The sequence below is a fragment of the Rhinatrema bivittatum genome, chromosome 8 (assembly GCF_901001135.1).
Source record: "Rhinatrema bivittatum chromosome 8, aRhiBiv1.1, whole genome shotgun sequence".
Lineage (NCBI taxonomy): Eukaryota > Metazoa > Chordata > Amphibia > Gymnophiona > Rhinatrematidae > Rhinatrema > Rhinatrema bivittatum.
In genome coordinates this window covers 173037592-173057080 of record NC_042622.1, presented here as the reverse complement: position 1 = coordinate 173057080, position 19489 = coordinate 173037592, and the positions used below count along the sequence as shown (strand labels likewise).

At 44.8% G+C, this 19489-nt stretch overlaps 1 protein-coding gene across 6 annotated transcripts in view; it reads left to right on the top strand.

Annotated features, from left to right (window-relative positions):
• The window catches only part of TEX14 (testis expressed 14, intercellular bridge forming factor), a 608800-nt gene that overhangs the window by 472983 nt on the left and 116328 nt on the right, over positions 1-19489 (top strand). For all 6 annotated transcript variants that reach the window (XR_003858113.1, XR_003858112.1, XR_003858111.1 and 3 more), the window contains exon 25: positions 13236-13338. Coding sequence is in view for 3 of the 6 variants with exons in the window: in XM_029611460.1 (XP_029467320.1) it covers positions 13236-13338 (103 nt within the window). In the remaining 3 variants the exon portion in view is untranslated. The remainder of the gene's footprint in view (positions 1-13235; positions 13339-19489) is intronic.

The following is a 19489-nucleotide window of genomic DNA, read 5'->3' as shown; positions in this document are numbered from 1 at the left end:
TATACAGGCAAATGGCATCGCTATCTAACCTGGTGCACTCCTAGGAACAAAAATCCTTTTTCTGCTACCGCTTCTCAATTACTACAGTATCTACACACCCTGTACGAAGTGGGTTTAGCTACCACTTCCGTCAGAGTTCACATTAGTGCTATAGCAGCGTTTCATGACCAGCATAACGTCCTTCCTATATCGAGTCATACACTAATATCTAGATTCATGAAGGGCATGCTACGACTTCGTCCACCGGTGACCAAACCGCCGGTACCATGGGATCTCAACGTAATATTAGAGCAGCTTATGCTACCATCCTTTGAACCAATGGACACCAGCTACATAAAATATGTAACATGGAAGACTGTTTTTCTAGTAGCCATTACATCAGCACGAAGAGTCAGTGACCTCCAGGCGTTAGTTCACTACTCCCCTTATCTAGAATTTTACCATAATAAAGTGACTCTCCAACCTCACCCTACATTTCTTCCAAAGGTGGTTTCCATTTTCCATCTAAATCAAACCATCACTCTCCCCTTTTTTATGCCAAAGCCGCATGCCAATGAACGAGAGAAGCTTCTACATACTGTAGACTATAAAAGACCTCTCGCCTAGTACAAACAAAGGACTCAGTCCACTTCAAGGCACTCTCAATTGTTCCTATCTTTTAACCCCAATCATCCGGGCCAACCCGTTTCGAAAAGGACTATAGCCAGTTGGCTATCACAGTGCATTTTATTCTGGTACAATAAATGTTCCATCAAACTTCAAAGTAAGCCTTAGGCGCATCAGATACGCGCCACAGCAGCATCAGTTGCTCACTTAAACAATGTTCCACTAGTGGATATCTGCAAGGCAGCAACATGGTCCTCCATTCATACCTTCACATCTCACTATTCCCTTCAACAACAAATGACCTCTGATGCAGCACTAGGCACATCAGTCTTATCAACTACACGAAAGTTATGAGACTGTCTACTACTTCAAGGGTTGTTGTCCAAACCTTCAAAAACATTACACATGGACACAACCGGGGAGCTTGGGACTCCCAGACAGCATGGCTAATTCAGCCCTGCTATCGACGGGAAAAAGCAAGTTTGTTTACCGTAAACGGTGTTATCCCAGGACAAGCAGGATGCTAGTCCTCACATATGGGTGACATCATTGATGGAGCCCTATTTCGGAAAACTTTCTGTCAAAGTTTCTAGAAACTTTTGACTGGCCCTGTGAGGCCACTGAGCATGCCCAGCATGCCATGATATTCTTTGCCACAGGGGTCTCTCTTCAGTCTTCGTTTTTCCGCGCTGCTGTAGGCATCGCGAAGCAGGAGCCTTGTGAGTTTTTCTCACAGTGTTTGCTGACTAAAAGTCACTTATTTTCTCATTCATTTTCTCCCACAAGGGATCTCTCAGATTTCCACCGGCTGGTGAGTAATCGTAGTCTCATTTTTACTCCTTGAGTAAAAACTTTTTCTCTCATAAGTTTTCCCTCATTTCATCGATGGCTGTCGATTGAAAATGGCTACCGGATTTAAAAAATGTCCTATCTGTAATCGGACAATGTCCAATACAGACCCACACCTCGAGTGTGTCCTTTGTTTGGGGGACAAACATGATGTCACAACCTGCCCTAAATGTGCAGAAATGACTCCGAAGGGAAGAAAACTTCGCCAAGAGAAGATGGAACATCTATTCCATCTACAGCTTTTGCCTTCTCCCTCGACATCGACAAAATTGTCTCTGGCCGGAGTCTCAAAATGAATAATATTGAAAAAACGTCGTCCGGAAGGGTCAGGAGACCATCCATCGCCAACGACATCGATAGCATCGACGAGGTCAGTAGTCGAACACCGACCGAAACACCGTCATAGACATCGACACACATCGACACCGATGGGGTTTCTCTCCCCGGAGGAACCGATCACTAAGCGACCAAAACTTCAGGAAACACCACTATCCTCGATGCCAGGGCCTTCACCTCGCGAAGAAACACCAGTAGTCAAACCTCCACAGGGCTCTGTAGAAGGAGTATCGACGTCTCCACCGCCACTGCGTTCAGCTGCTCTGCCTGCACCAGCTGTATCGCAGGAATTGTCGGATTTCAAACGGCAAGCGGTGCTCCAGGCCCTTAAGGAGCAGATGTCCATTCTGGCATCCTCACCGATGCCGGTGTCTTCACCGATGCCAGTTCCCAAACCGATGCCGGTACTACTACCAATGCCGGTGATCCCACCGAAGCCGGTGACTACACAGATGCCGATGATTCCATCGATGCCGGTGCCTGCACCGATGCCGGCACCACAGTCTAAAGTGATACCAGCATGATCATCGATGACACCGACACCATCTTCGATGCCGAACCCGATGCCAATGACGCCTGGGGACCCAGGGCATCCAGAGCTAGCACTATATCTACTCCTCATGAAGAGATTTGACGAAGTAGTCGGTGCTCTTCCTCCCAAGCCCCGAGAAAAACGGCCTGAAGGGATACCCCTCAATGACCCACAACCAGGTCCTTCAGGGCTTCCTCGCCCACCTAGATCTTCTCCAATATCTCCTCATCAAGAAGATCCATACGATACTTGGGACAATGGGCATACAGACACTTCCTCTGAAGATTTTATGTCAAATCCTTCACCTCCAGACCCAAGGAAGAAATCTCCACCGGAGGATTTATCCTTTACAAATTTCATCCAGGATATGGCGGACACCATACCTTTCACCTTGGTGACGGAGGAAGATTCAAGGCAACAAACGCTGGAGGTTCTCCAATTTGTGGATCCTCCAAAGCAAGTAGTAGCCATACCTGTCCATGACGTCCTCCTGGACTTACAGCATCGACTTTGGGAGCACCCATGCTCAGTGCCTGCTGTAAATAAGAAAATGGACACAACTTATTTGGTGCAGTCTGTTCCTGGCTACCAAAAAACACAGCTTCCACACCAATCGGTGGTGGTAGAATCCGCACAAAAGAAATCAAAATGGATAAGACCACATTCCTCCACTCCCCCAGGAAAGGATCACAGATTCTTGGATTCCCTGAGAAGAAAGGTTTATCAAGGAGCCATGTTAAATACTAAAATATCATCTTACCAATTATATATGACTCAATATCAAAGAAATCTGTGGAAACAGATGCAAGAATTTATACCATCATTGCCACAACAATATCAAGAAGCAGCCCAAGCAATTATTCACAAAGGACTTGAGGCTGGCAAGCACGAAATCCATGCTGCCTATGATGGGTTTGAGACAGCATCCAGAGTGGCGGCATCTGGAGTAAGTGCAAGACGTTGGGCATGGCTTAAAGCCTCGGACCTCAGGCCTGAAGTCCAGGAAAATGAGTAGACCTCCCATGGCTTGGTGATAATCTTTTTGGTCCCAAGGTGCAAGATGCGGTTGCTCAATTAAAAGAGCACACACAAACCCTGCGTCAATTTTCATTGATTCCGCAGGATCCAGCTACACAGTCATCTCGTCGGCCTCAAAGAAAAGAACCTAGAAGGCCCTTCTATCGACAGAGGCGTTATTACCCTCCAACATCAAGGGGCAGTTCTACAAGACCACAACAAAGAGCTCAACCCAGACAACCCAGGGCTGCTAGGCCTCAACCTCCGCCACAGACGGGACCAGCTGCTGGCTTTTGAGGCCTTTCCCAGAGACCGAAGCCATCTCTTCAATCCTCATCCAGACCTTCCAGTAAGAGGCCGAGTATCCTACTTCTACAACCATTGGTTACAAATAACAACAGACCAATGGGTACTTGCAATAATATCTCAAGGTTACCAACTCAATTTCCTCTCCATTCCAAGAGATTCTCCTCCGAGACCTCTTTCGCTAACAGAAAATCACATAACCCAATTGCAAGTAGAATTATCCACCCTTCTGAGAGCCAGGGCTGTACAGTCGGTGCCCCGGACTCAGCAGGGCAGAGGATTCTATTCCCGCTACTTCCTCATTCCAAAGAAAACCGGAGGCCTACATCCCATCCTAGACCTCAGAAATTCAAACAAATTTCTAAAGAAAGAAAAGTTCAGGATGGTTTCTCTAGACACCATGCTTCCTCTTCTTCAAACAGGAGATTGGCTTTGTTCTCTGGATCTTCAAGACGCTTACGCTCACATTCCAATATTCCCTCTTCATCGCAAGTATCTGCGCTTCATGGTGGGTCATCAACATTTCCAATACAGAGTACTGCCATTCGGACTTGCCTCTGCTCCCAGAGTATTCACCAAATGTCTGGCAGTAATAGCAGCACACTTGCACAAGGAAAGTGTCCATGTCTTTCCCTATTTAGATGACTGGCTCATCAGAAGTCAATCTCAACAAGGAGCTCTGGCTTCTCTCAGTCGAACAATTACTCTACTTCACTCCATGGGCTTTCTCATCAATTATCAAAAGTCCCATCTCACTCCGTCTCACCTGCTTCAATTCATAGGAGCAGAATTGAACACCATCCTCTCAAAAGCTTTTCTACCCGAAGATCGGGCAGAAACACTTTCCCTACTGGCAAACTCGATTCACTCAAAGAAACAAGCAACAGCTCATCAGTTTCTAACCTTACTAGGCCACATGGCATCCACAGTTCATGTCACTCCTATGGCAAGGTTAGCCATGAGGGTAACACAATGGACTTTAAGATCACAATGGATCCAAGCCATTCAACCACTGTCCTCTCCAATTCAAGTGACCCACCAGCTACATTCTTCTCTACTTTGGTGGGTGAACAAGGACAATTTGCGCAAGGGCCTACCCTTCCAACAACCAGTCCCACAGATAACTTTAACTGCAGATGCATCCACCTTGGGTTGGGGAGCTCACATAAACAATCTCCAAACCCAAGGTACTTGGACAAAACTCGAAGCAACATTTCAAATCAATTTCCTGGAACTTCGAGCTATACGTTATGCGCTGCATGCGTTCAAGGACTGCCTTTCACACAAAACTGTTCTGATCCAAATGGACAACACAGTAGCCATGTGGTACATCAACAAACAGGGAAGTACGGGCTCGTATCTCCTTTGTCAAGAAGCTGCACAGATTTGGGGCTGGGCCCTAACACACTCAATGTTTCTCCGGGCCACTTATCTGGCAGGCACTCACAATGTAGTTGTGGATTGACTCAGTCGTCAGTTCCAACCACACAAATGGTCCCTGGATCCCTTAGTAGCGACCAGGATATTTCAACGTTGGGGACAACCAACAATAGACCTCTTTGCATCACACCTGAATCAAAAAGTGGACACATTCTGCACTTTATACAGAAAGAATCACCAACTAGCCAAGGACGCCTTTGCTCGCCCTTGGAACTCAGGCCTTCTGTACGCGTATCCTCCGATACTGCTAATAACCAAAACTTTGGTGACGCTACAACAGGACAGGGGGGTCCATGATACTCATAGCCCCGTATTGGCCTCGACAGGTATTGTTTCCCACATTTCTAGACCTCTCGATCAGGGATCCAATTCGCCTGGGTGTAGCTCCCACTCTCATAACTCAGGATGAGGGTCGGTTGCGCCATCCCAACCTTCAATCCCTATCCCTGACGGCATGGATGTTGAAAGCTTGATTTTACAACCACTCAATCTTTCAGCCAATGTCTCTCAAGTGCTTATAGCTTCACGTAAACCTTCAACACGAAAGAACTATTCTTCGAAATGGAAAAAGTTTGCCTTGTGGTGCATACAAAAGAATATTGATCCTTTCTCCTGTTCCACAACTTCTCTACTAGACTACTTATGCCATCTTTCAGATTCTGGTCTCCAGACTTCATCTGTACGAGTACATTTAAGTGCAATCTCAGCTTACCATTACAAGATGGGAGATGCACCAATATCCATACAACCTCTTGCCAGCAGGTTTATGAGAGGTTTGACTCAATTTAAACCACCAGTTTGGCCACCAGTCACAGAATGGGACCTGAATCTGGTCTTAACAAGACTCATGGGTTCTCCTTTCAAACCCATGAATTCCTGTGATGTTAAATTTCTCACATGGAAGACTATCTTCCTCATAGCCATTACATCAGCTAGAAGAGTTAGTGAATTACAAGTACTTGTCACGAACTCACCCTATACAAAATTCCTACATGACAGAGTGGTTCTCCATACACATCCAAAATTCCTTCCCAAAGTAGTTACGGAATTCCACTTGAACCAATCCATAGTTTAACCACATTCTTTCCAAGGCCTCATTCACACCAAGAAGAACGAGCCTTACATACCTTGGACTGTAAACGTGTGCTAGCATTTTACTTAGACCGCACTGCAGTCCACAGGAAATCCACTCAACTCTTTGTATCTTATGATCCAAATAAACCGGGTAAAGCAGTGGGTAAACATACTCTATCCAACTGGTTAGCAGATTGCATACAGTTTTGCTATGAAAAAGCAGGCCTTCCTTTCCAAGGGCGAGTTAAAGCGCATTCAGTAAGAGCAATGTCAACCTCAGTAGCACACTATCGTTCAGTGCTAATTCTTGACATATGTAAAGCAGCAACATGGAGTTCACTTCACACCTTTGCAGCTCATTACTGTTTGGACAAGCAGGGACGACAAAATTCAGCCTACAGACAATCTGTCTTAAAGAACTTGTTTCCAGTTTAATCCCAACTCCTTCTACATCCCATCTGCTGTGATCTTCGGCGCCTCATTTTCACCAACAATACTTCACTGTTGCTTCACTACAAAATGACTCAGCCTCTAGCTTGCTAATCACCCATATGTGAGGACTAGCAACCTGCTTGTCCTGGGATAAAGCAAAATTGCTTACCTTGTAATAGGAGTTATCCCAGGACAGCAGGATGTAGTCCTCACGAAAACCACCCACCACTCCGCGGAATTGGGTCCGATACATTTTATTATTTTATTTTTTGCTAAAGCTTATTGCTACATACGAGACTGAAGAGAGACCCCTGTGGCAGAGAATATCATGGCATGCTGGGCATGCTCAGTGGCCTCACAGAAAGTTTTCTGCAATAGGGCTCCATCAATGATGTCACCCATATGTGAGGACTACATCCTGCTGTCCTGGGATAACACCTATTACAAGGTAAGCAATTTTGCTTTTCCGTAAATAGCAGGATGAATTAGACATGCATTCCTTCCCTCCTCCCTAGACAATCACCTACAGGACACACTAACATACCTTACCTCTCGCTTGGTTACAAAGAAACTGAGAAGAGGGAACCGCGCAGGAACACCACCGTGCAGCCGCACAGAGTCAAAGCTCTGTTACTAGCTGAGGAGACTCCGCCTACTTCGGGTCGCAACGCTTCCCAGACATCATGGCTAATTCATCCTGCTATCTACAGAAACACCGTTTTCGGTAAGCAAACTTGCTTATTTCCGTATTTAGATTTTTTCTAAAGCCGAATTGTGTTGGAAACAAAATGTCATTTTGTTCGAGGTAATCATTTAATTGTCGTAATACAGCTTTCTCAATTAGAATGACAAATTGGAGATGGGTCTATAGTTGTTTAGTACAGTGTCATCAAGATTCTTTTTCTTTAGAATGGGTCTCACTATTGCTTGTTTTAGTAGATCTGGTAAGCACCCTTCTTGTAATGATAGATTAATGATTTCTGTTATTATTGGGACGATTATTTGAGGTATTTGTTTGAGAATCAAAATAAGAATAGCGTCAGAAGGATGATGAGCTGGATTTAAGCTGGATAGTAATTTTGTTACTTCGAAAGTTGAAGTATTGTCAAAGTTCGACCAAGATATGTTTGCTTTGGTTTTCATTACAATTTCTTGTGGTGTTACATTGCTTAATTTCTCAGAAATATTATCTATTTTATTTTGGAAAAAGTCAGCTAGCTCTAGACTAAGATTAATATTTATTGCGTTGTTGGCTTGACTGGGTACATCGATTAACTTATTAACAATATGAAACAGCATCTTAGGATTATGTCCAAATCTTCAAATTTTGTTACCATAAAATTCTTTCTTTGTTTTGTCAATCAATTTTTTATAATATGCCAAATGGATCCAATAATTTGTTAGTGTTCTAGGGCATTTATTTTTTCTCCAATCTTTTTTCCTTTTTTTTCAATTTTTGTTTGGTCTCTTTTAGCAGAAGAGTATACCAAGGGTTTGAAATCCTCTTATTGCTAACACGTTTAGTTTTTTGGGGATTTATTTTGTCTATGTCCACATTTATCTTGTTCCATGATTGTGTAGCTTCAGTAATATTGGTAAGATCAATGCGAGTTAACTGGGTTTCAAGCTGTGATTGTAATTCTTCTATATTGAACGGTGAACGAAAATCAAAGTATATATTCTCAACTTTGGATTGATTGTTTGTTTTATTATTTATTTATTTTTATATACCAATGTTTCATGAGGACATATCACATCGGTTTATATTAGTTAAGAAATATTCATTTAAAAATAATTGCGTTTTCAAAATTAAATGAAAAGAAATACAAAGTTTTCATAATAAACTAATAAAAACAATTAAAATAATAAAATAATTATTAAAAAATACACAGTTAAAGATACAGGACATTGAATAATATATGTGCTTTTATCAAAAAAATGATCGGACCAGGGAACTGGGGCATAGTCGGTATTGGCTTTATTTACTAAAGAGGAGTTAGTGAATATCAGGTCCAGCGAATGGCCAGCTTTATGTGACGCCTGGTTTGTTATCAGGTCATAGCCTAATGCTGCAAGGGTGTCATGTAATATTTGGCATGTGGTTGACCATGGTGTCTTGTCCATATGTATGTTAAAATCTCCAAGAATTATTGATGGCTTGTTTGGATTTAAATTACTAACAAAAAATTCAATCAGAGGGGATACATTATAGTCGAGGATGCCAGGTGGGCAGTATAGCAGACAGATCTGAAGATTTGGAGAATCAGATAATGCTATTTCATATTGATCTATTAGGTGCTTAGGTAACAATTTCATTTTTAATGTTTTTTTTAACGATTAACATTAAACCTCCTCCTCTTCTATTGACTCTTGGAATTGAAAATTTGTCATAGTCTGTATTACCTATTTGATTGACAATTACATTATCGGTTTTTTTCAACCATGTCTCAGTAACTGCTACAAAATCATGCCCAACGCTTGAACCACAGTCAAGCCCACTGGTCATAGTTTTTCAACAGATTCGACTTCCTTTTGAAGTATCGCCCAGCAGACAAGAACACCCGTGCAGATGCTCTTTCCGTTCATTTACACCAGAAGATACACCGGACACTCCGCGTCATATCATTGACCCTACTAGGATACTCCTTTCAGCCACACACACGGTTCCAGCCGGAAAAACTGTGGTACCCCAGGCACTCAGGAAGAAAATCCTCAGATAGGCCCATGATTCACTCCCCACAGGTCACCCTGGTCCGTCCAGAACTCTGACCACCTTGCAAAGATACTACTGGTGGCCTTCCATGAAAGAGGATGTATGGGCCAATGTGGAATCATGTTCTACCTGTGCAAGGCAAAAACCTCCTGCCGGTCATCCCTGGGGACTTTTCCAACCTTTGCCCGCTCCTAGCGAACCGTGGATACACATATCCATGGACTTTATCGTTGACCTACCTGTGTCTACTGGTAACACCACCATCTGGGTCACTGTTGACCGGTTTTCCAAAATGGCTCATTTTGCGGCTCCTGAATTGGCAAAACTATTCATCCATCATGTCTTCCGTTTACATGGCATGCCTACACACAGCCTCTCTGACCGAGGGGTACAATTCACAGCCAAATTCTGGAGATCTCTCTGAAAGAAGTTCGATATATCTCTAGATCTGACATCAGGTTATCATCCGCAAGCCAACGGACAAACCGAAAGGATGAACCACACATTAAAGCAGTTTCTCCGGGCCTACATCAATTCCAGACAAAGCGACTGGTCCGAACTACTCCCTTGGGCAGAGTTTGCGCTGAATTCCCATCCTTCAGCTTCCACAGGATCATCGCTCTTTCAACTTGTCTATGGACGCCAGCCTTTACCTCCATTACCGATGCCTTTATCAGTATCCTCTCTGGCCGCCCAAGCTTCACCACAGGAGCTGCATCAGCTGTGGGAACACACTAAAGAGCTTCTTCAAAAGGCTGGACAACAAGCAAAGAAGTTTTATGATGCCCATCACAGAGCAGCTCCACAGCTACAGCCCGGGGACAAGGTATGGCTCAGTACCCGCTTCATTCGTCTCAAACTGCCTTCAGCTCGATTTGCACCTCGGTATATAGGACCTTTCCCTATACTCCGTCGCCTGGGTCCAGTCACGCACAGCTTGCAGTTACCATCATCTCTAAAGATCCACAACGCCTTCCACATCTCTCATCATTGTACTGGGGCAGCGTTGGAGCTGTTTGATGCACTGGCTGTGGATTCATTAGTGGCAGGAGTCTATTTTTACAGTTGACCACAGCATCATGGTGCCTCCTTCTGAGCACGGGAAACTGTCAGGGCTGCGACCTGAGGTGGTCATGCCTCATCTTATCAGAGTTTTCTAAGAAGACACCTGAGCTGCAACCTCTCTCCACTGAAGAGGACATTACCTACCAGGTAGATGACATCCTTGATGTGCGGAAACATGGAAGACGCTGGGAGTACCTCATATCCTGGGAAGGATTTGGACCAGAGGAAAATAGCTGGGAGTCTGCAAGTAACATCCTTGACAAGGAGCTGATCAGACAATTCCACTTGGCTCACCCCAGGAAGCCAAAACCCTCGGGAAGGGGCCCTAAAAAGGGGTGGTACTGTTGCGCCCGTTGGTTGAAGGCAGCTGTGACCTCTCATGCTCACCTCTTTTTTCCCTGCACCGTCAATCATGGGAAGAATGGCAGCCTCCGCCAACCAACGCCGACCTCCCCGACATCCCCGGGACGGTGTGGACACTGCTGACCACCATCTTACTTCTGGAATCACCTAGGCACGCGCGCGTGCGCACACAGGGCCTCCTTTTGTATACGTCGTGGCGCGAACCTCGGGGGCGTCCTCTCCCGATGACGTCAACCCGCTGGTGTACTTAAGCTGACCGGCCCACTGCTAAGACGAGTTAGCAAGGAGTTCTCTCATTGTTAAATCCACTCTACTCTTGGATCTCCTGTTCCAGTATCTCCTCGTGACATTCGGACGCTATGGGTACCCGCTCCACGGGGGCCTTTCCGCGTCTTGGCTATCTGCTCCTCAGAGGGCCTTCCTGCCTTGGACTTCACCTGACCCGCTCCTCGGGTCTCTGTCCTGGAACTTTCTTGTGTGAGTACCTTCTTCAGTTTCCTACATTACCAACTTTGCTGAAGTCTCCACAGTGTACCCCGTGCCTCCGGCCACTACCGTTCTTCAGCATTATCACTTCTACATATCCTGAGCTACAGAGTGTTGCTGCAGCTACTCAAGATCCTCTGCTTGGTTACTGTATCTCAAGACCTCATCTACCTTGTCACCTACAGTACAGTCATCCCCGGCATACCCCGCGCTGCGGGCCACTACTGGATCTGCACTTCTGAGGTATCTCCACCAGCCTGCAGGAACCTCCTGGTGTACCCCACGCTGCGGGCCACTACCAGAGCCTCTCATCTACAGTACCACCCTGGGTATATCTTATTGCTCAAGAACTGTGTTTATTGCATTTCCCGCTCCTCGGGTTATGCCTTATCTTTACTCTTTAATAAAGTCTCTCACAGCTGTGTCCTATGTCGCTGAGACCACGCCCACCGATGGTGAGGCCCACGGGGCTCCTCCCTGTGGGCAGAGACATCTCTCATCTCGGCCCGGGGTTCACAATTTCCTACAAAACCATAACACAATGCTGTTTACTCTAAAGGGACATAGTATCTTCAAGAAACCAAACTTTCCATCAATCTACTGGAGCTCAATGCTTTATTCAAAGCCTCATATGTTTTCGAACTGTGATTGAAGCAAACAGGGTTACATATCTGAACAGACGACAATAAAAACAAGGAGGCATAGGATCTTTTAGGAAACTCTCAGGATATGGAGTTGGGCTGTCATGAGAAAATTCCATCTTATAGCAGTTTATCTTCCAGGAAAGGACAATATATTGGTAGATGCCCTCGTTCTTCATCTTCAACCTCACGAATGGTCTCTAGATCCCAGTAAGGTTCAGTTACTATTTTGTCAAGGGAGAACTCCTCCCATAGACCTGTTTGTTTCCTTTCAACAAGAAGTTAGCCCATTATTGCTTCAAGATACCAACACAGGTGACAAATGCATTCTCAGTTTCATGGACCAAGAAGTTCATGTATTCCTTTCCTCCCATTCCTCTTATTTCAAAGTCTCTTCTTAACTTGAGTATTGATAGGAACAATGATTCTCATGACCCTGTCCTAGCTGTGCCAAATCTGGTTTCCATGGCTACAGAGGCTGGCTGTAACTGCATCAATATAGATATTTCCAAACCTGACTCAGTTCGAAGGCTCTGTGCTGCATACCAAACTTCATGCCCTGGCTGTTACAGCATGGATGTTGACAGCAAAATAGTTCAGGCTATGCCTCTCCCAAAGGAGGTGAAATAAGTAATTTCAGCAGTAAGAAAACCTGGTACATATGATCATATAATTTTAAATGGAAAAGATTTTCTTCCTGGTGTTACTCTTATAATGAAGATCCTTTCACATGCTCTACCACTTTGTTTGAAGTACCTTTCTCATCTTTCTAATTCAGGAATAACATTGAATTCTCCGAGTACATTTGAGTGCTATAGTTGCATGCCAATATCACAGCAGCCCTTAGTAATCAGGGGTGCATATTCAGCCATTGAGTGGCTAGGTAAGTACCTGGCTATGTTAAAGTTTGCCAGATATATATTTCCGGCGAACTGTAAACCAGCCTTGCAGTGTGGTCAGAGTTAGCTGGATAAGTAGTTATCTGTCTAAGTGGCAGCTGCTGAACATAGCCAGATATTCAAATACTGCCATTTAACTGACTTGAGTAGGAACTTATTCAGCTAATTGGCTTTGAAGATCTACCTCAATATTACAAGGATTTATTACTCACTCTCCTACTATAGTACTCAGAGCAAAGTAGAGTTATTTGGTGGTCTACATATGAATGATAAAAGTTACATTTAATACAATACAGTACAATGTATACTATGTTTCTTGAGGCATCTCAGTGCTTTACTGTCTGATGTGTAAGTTATTTTACAATAATATTTTAAACAAAAAAACAGACTTTTTTACTCTGTTGCAATTCATTATACAGCATCCACTAAAATGTTGGATCTATGTGGCATTTAAACTTTTGTATTTCTCTTTACAGAGCAATAAATCATTGAACAGTGTTTTATGTTCACCTCTGACAATGGCAAGAACAGAATATGGTGTTTCATTGACCCACACACCTCAGAAAATTTTACAGAAAGGTAGAAGAAGAATGTATTTTTTATTGGCTGTCCCCATAGTTTGTCATTCAGTCTTCCATATGTTGCATGATCAACTTATCACATAGCCTGTAAATGAAATACACAAACTCCTTCTTCCATCCCAAAGCCATCCAATCAAGCAAGGATATCGCCCAACCGTGACTTAAGTAATGACTTAGTGGCAGAGACAGTGAGACATGGCCATAGGCTTTTATACAGCACTTATTTACTTAGTGCTCCTAATCCCATACTCTTTCTGCAGTGAAGTATGACTGCCAGCATACAAGAAGCAGACTACCTCCAAAGAAACATTGTACCCTCTGTTTTGTGGCAGCCTTTCAGGGCAAAACAATGTGCATAGATTTGAACATGCCAGTATAGGCCCTTGACCTAAACATACCCCTCAGAGTGCCTTTTTTTAGCCCATCTAAATGGTTTCACACTATGGAAGCCTGTGTCTACTTTATCTGATTGAGGAAGGCAGTTTTCAACCAGGACAATTTATCCAGTAAAATATCTGTTTATCTAGGAAAATTGCTTTGAAAATTGAAAATAGTCTTTCCTCATATTCTGTCTGCTCTGGATGCTCCTCTGGTTTATACCTCCTTCCCTTTACACCCTGCATTGAGTAGGATATTAAGTCTTGATTATGAGGTGAGGGGGTTATGTTATTAAGTCTTGATTATGAGGAGAAGGGGTTATGATATTAAGTCTTGATACGAGGTGAGAGGATTAGGATATTAAGTCTTGTTCCTGTTCATACCCCAGATCACTCCAGACAAGTGGGTTTTACATCCCTACCAGCAAATAGAGGCAGAGAATAAAATCTTTTCAGGCACTGCTACATAATCGAGAGTACCACCTGCAGTCCCTCAATATTTCTCTGTCTCCAGCAGATGGTAGAGGTGCAGTCCTGCAGTCAGGAATTTTTAACTTTAAAAAAAAAAAAGAGAATTAGAGGAAAGAAGTTTTCTTAGAAGAGAGTGGCTCCTTGAGGTGTTAGGTTCCTTTATGGGCCATCCCTCAGGTAGAGCAGGGAGGTAGGTTATTCCTGATCTGGCTCAGCCCTCATCTTCCAGAGGGAGGGAAAGCCAGGAGTCCTAGTTCCCTCATTCTCTCTGGGTCCTCCTCACCCTCAGCAGTCAGCATGCAGAAGCAGGAAAGTATTAATAATTTTTGCTTTCCCTTTGTGTTTTTTGTTGGCTGTTGCTGTAAAAAAAATAAAATAAATAAAAAAGCAGAAGAGCGTGACGGCAGAGCTGGAAGCCAGAGGCACGGGTGAGTGAGGATACATGTGATTCGTTCATTGTACTGGGGCAGCGTTGGAGCTGTTTGATGCACTGGCTGTGGATTCATTAGTGGCAGGAGTCTATTTTTACAGTTGACCACAGCATCATGGTGCCTCCTTCTGAGCACGGGAAACTGTCAGGGCTGCGACCTGAGGTGGTCATGCCTCAGTGCAGCCTCGTTCTGCCCCAATTGTGCTTCCGGTGGGGTAGAGACCTCCGAGGGGTCACTGGTAGTGGTTGATCTACCCAGTCATCTGGTAGTGGTTGATCTACCCAGTCATCTGGCCTGTGCATGAGACCTGGGGGGGGGGGGGGGTTTGGAAGAGGCAGTGGCCATCTTGACTCCACGTGGCAGAAGGCAGGCCTCTGCAAGGGAACCACGCAACTCTCCCCCTCTGCTTTCTCCGATAGATCAGCGCCCTGTGGGGGAAAGGGAAGGGGGGAAGAAAATGATGAAGAAGTGCTGGATCAAGAGTCCAGTGGTACTGAGGACTTTTCCATGGATTTTGTCCTGCTCCTCCATAAAGCCTATTTAGCTAAAAAGAAAGCAGGATCTAATCACTCTGCTCCTCAGAAGACCCAATGCTCAACTAAGAGGCCTAAAGCAGCTAGGCAGTCGGGGTCAGGGGGAATTCTTCGGCTTCTTGGTCTGGGACGTCCCTTGGGTGACAAAGATGACACCTCGGACAAAGCAGAAGATGCAAAAAGTCTGCTGGGAGATCCGAGGGTTGAATCCTGTGGATACATTAGCGAATACCTTGCATGATGCTGAGGACATCCCTGTCATGGAGGGGACGATCCTAGGGTGGTGAGATGTTCCATAAGGAGGAACTGCGGCCACTAATTCCACAGGTTTTAGAAGAGTTGGAGATTAAGGTCACACAGGAAGATTCTGACAGTGAGGGAGTGAACCCTGACCTGGATGGACTATGGGAGCTGCTTAAGGCCTTTCCTTTACCAAAGAAAGTGAAGAAGTTGGTCAACCGGGAGTGGGAATCTCCTGTGGCAGATCTTAAGGTAGCCAGGGCTATGGCAAAGTTCCCTGTATATACCTGGATCAGTCCAGACTCCTGGGTTATGCATCCCTGCCAGCAGATGGAGACAGAGAAAGTTTAACTGACACTGCCTCATAAACCCTAGTGCCACCTGCAGTTCTTCAGTATTTCTCTGTCTCCAGCAGATGGCAGAAGCTGTAGAATCTGCAGTTCTGCGCTTTTCTTTTAGGATTTTATGGTTTTAAGCCTTCCTCCCGAGGTTTCTTTTGGGTTACTTCAGGTTTTCCTGTGGTCCCTACCCCGTCCAGTTGAGGCGGACAGGCCGGGGGTTGTCACCCTTTTGTGTGCCCGTCTGTGCACCCGTGGGGTGTACATCTGGTTGTCCACATCCCTCCCCTCACAAAGACCTTGAGCAACTGATTCAGTCTCTCGGTGATAAGCCTGTCCGTTTACCCGAGGACAAGCCCAAAGCTAAGAGATTCTTTCAGGTTTGGTCTCAGTTTCACTCCAATAGGAGATCAGGACCAGCGAGGTTCCCTCTTGCCTTTCAGAGATCATTCCCTACTCGAGGGCAGCCTCAGGGGCAGTCCTTTTGTAACCGTCTCTTTTTAGTCAGTAAGGAGGTCCAGACAACTGATCCGTAAAGATAGACTTTTATTGCCAGCAAGATGCAGCTAAGACAAAGGCTCAGTACAACTGCATGCCCCTCCCCTCCAGGAGCAGACTCTTATGCACTTTACAGTTCTTATCTTTTACACATGCGTTCTAAGCATTGCTGAGCAAGCATATTCCGGCTGAAGGGGCTACTGACCCCCTCCCTAGACACCCTGGAACTTTCGTGAAACTTCTCCCATGTTCTGCAGGAGAGGCTGCTGGGACTTGCAGTTCTGGAAAGGAATTTGCGAGTCTGCAGTAATACAGCCCATCACATAATACATCCATTGTTCTAATCTAGGTTACAGCAGTGAAAGCTTATCAGAGAATAAGAACAGCGAAGCCAAAAAAATGAAAATGTGCAATGTGCTGACAGAGAGTTTCTCAATGTCCTAATTACAGCTGTATTGCAGACTGTAAGTAAACCCGTCATGAAGCAGGGAATTCTGGTACATGAAGTCCTTTGTCAGGTTGAAGCGTTCAGACCCCTTCATTCCCCCCTTTGATACTTATCATTCTTTATGAAAAGTATCACACCATCACAATGCAACTGTGGAGCTGAAAGAAACAGAAACAAGGAAAATTAGCAATTTGAGTTCTCAGGGGGCCCTAATTTCCCAAACAGTCCGATGGTTTCTTCACGGGTTTGAGACGGATGGGCCCTAATGGCTCCACCCCCCTTTGTAGCCCGAACTTGTCATGTATGGGAAGATGGCCCAGGATAAAACATGAGGATGGTTAAACAGGTTCTATAGGCTCAGAGGAATACATGTACAGTGACAGAAGCTGCGTGGCTGTTTTGCGTTCAGCAATGTCCTTCATCACCCAACGAAGGCGGTTTGAGCAAGAAAGGAATAATTCAGGGTCCTAAAAAACAAAACAGAATTAAACTGGCTGGGATAACAAACAAGCTCTTAAATCCACCGATCATGGAAAACGAACCACGGAATCCATTGGTCCAGTCCCAAGCACTATTCCATTGCTGGACAGGGACGTGTGCCATCTTGACCATGCGATCAGTGATGTCTTGGATAACCTTGTTTTGGTCATCTACCTGTAAACAACAATTGGAGAGGTTAAATGTTCCACAAACCCTCCTTCCTGGGCCAGAGGGTAATCTAAAACCAATCTATTCTGGTACACTGCAGTCATAATTTTGGTATTTTGTTTTGCCCAGAGTTTAAGAGCGAAAGCAGTCGTTGGTGATGAGCTCCAGGACTGCCTGAAGCCTGATGATTCGATGCAATTAATACTGCTTGGAAGGGTTCCCGAGTTGCCCCTTTTTGCTGCTTCATCTGCTCTCTGATTTCCTTGACAATAGGGTTTGATTTCCTGGTGTGTGCTTTGCAATGCATTACAGCCACCTTGCGAGGTAGCCAAACTGCGTCTAGTAATTCACGTACTTCTGATGCATTGTTCAATTGTTTTCCCTCTATAATGCTCCATGCACTTGAATTGTAAGGAAGGCATATTTAGAGTCTGTATAGATATTTACAGTTTGTCCTTCTGCCAACTGCAGAGCTCGAGTAAGGGCAATTAGTTCAGCTTTTTGTGCAGACGTTCCTGGGGGAAGAGGTTGAGCCTCAATGATTTCATCTTCGGATACAACAGCATATCCAGCAGAACGTATCTCATGAATGATTTGGCTGCTCCCATCAGTGAATAAAGTCCAAGCTCCTTGCCAGGGTTGATCCCTCAGGTCTGGTCTACTGGAATGTATTGTAGTCATGACTTCTTCACAGTCATGGGCAACTGGTTCAGGTGCTGGCATAAGAGTGGCCGGGTTCAAGTTTTTGCTGTCCTGTATTTGAATTTCAGGTGTTTCACACAGTAAGGCTTAATACTTGACGAGACGTGAATTAGTCATCCATTTTGGTCCATGAGTCTCTAGTAATCCGTGAATGGTGTGGGGAGTCGTTACGTTCAAGGTTTGTCCAAAAGTTAATTTGACTGCTTCTGGAATTAGTAAGCATGCAGCCGCAATGCTTCGAAGACAACCTGGCCATCCTTTTGCAACATTGTCCATTCCTTTTGACAGATATGCAACAGGTCGTTCCCATGAGCCTAAGGTTTGAGTCAATACCCCTATGGCCAGGCCTTTTTTCTCGTCAACGAATAGATGGAATGGTTTCATCACATCTGGCAATCCTAAGGCAGGTGGTTCAATTAAGGCTTCTTTTAGTTGACGTAAGCTTGCCAGTTCGTTTCCTTCCCATTGGAAGGGTTGAGATTCTGCCTCTTTACCCCGCAGCTTGTCGTACAGGGGTTGGGCAATAACTGCATAGTTAGCAATCCACAGCCTACAGTATCCTGCAGCTCCAAGGAACGCTCGGAGCTCTTTCTTGCAAGTGGGTACAGGTTGATCTCTTATAGAACTGGTGCGAGAAACTCCCAGACAACAGGTTCCTCCACGTATTTGGAAGCCTAAATACTCTACTTCCAATTCACAGATTTGCGCTTTCTTTTTACTTGCACGATACCCTTTTGAGTACAACGTCTTTAGCAGCTGAAGAGTGGATACCGCACTTTCGAGGTACGTCTCTCGAAACAACAGAAGGTCATCCACGTATTGTATGACTGGCCCATACTTTACTTGATACATCTTTAAGTCTTTTGCCAGTTGCTCACCGAACAGCGTAGGTGAGTGCCTAAACCCTTGAGGCAAACGAGTCCATGTGTACTGCTGCTTTATTCCAGTAGGTGCATTTTCCCATGTGAAAGCAAAAATCTTCTGACATTCCTCCGCCACCGGGACGGAGAAGAAGGCATCTTTGAGATCAATGACACTGTACCACTTTGATGCAGGAGAGACTTGAGCCAAGATTGAATATGAATTTGGCACGAGGGCTACTAGATCTTCTACTTGACTATTCACTTTCCGTAGGTCTTGTACTGGTCGATAATCATCAGATCCAGGTTTCTTTACGGGCAACAAAGGGGTGTTCCAAGCAGATCGGATTCGTCGGAGAATGCCCAAGTCGTACAGTCTCTGCAGATGTATCTGGATTCCTTGCCTGGCCATATATGGAATGGGGTATTGAGGTTGATTAATCACCTGTGCATTCTGTTTCATCTCTATCCATATGGGGGTAGCGTCGATAGCTATTCCTCCCGGGTTCTGTTCGAACCATACTTGGGGTACACTATCCATCAGTTGTTTTCGTTTTTGTTGAGGGGGGTGTTGTTTTCATATCGATGTTCGATGGTTCGTTC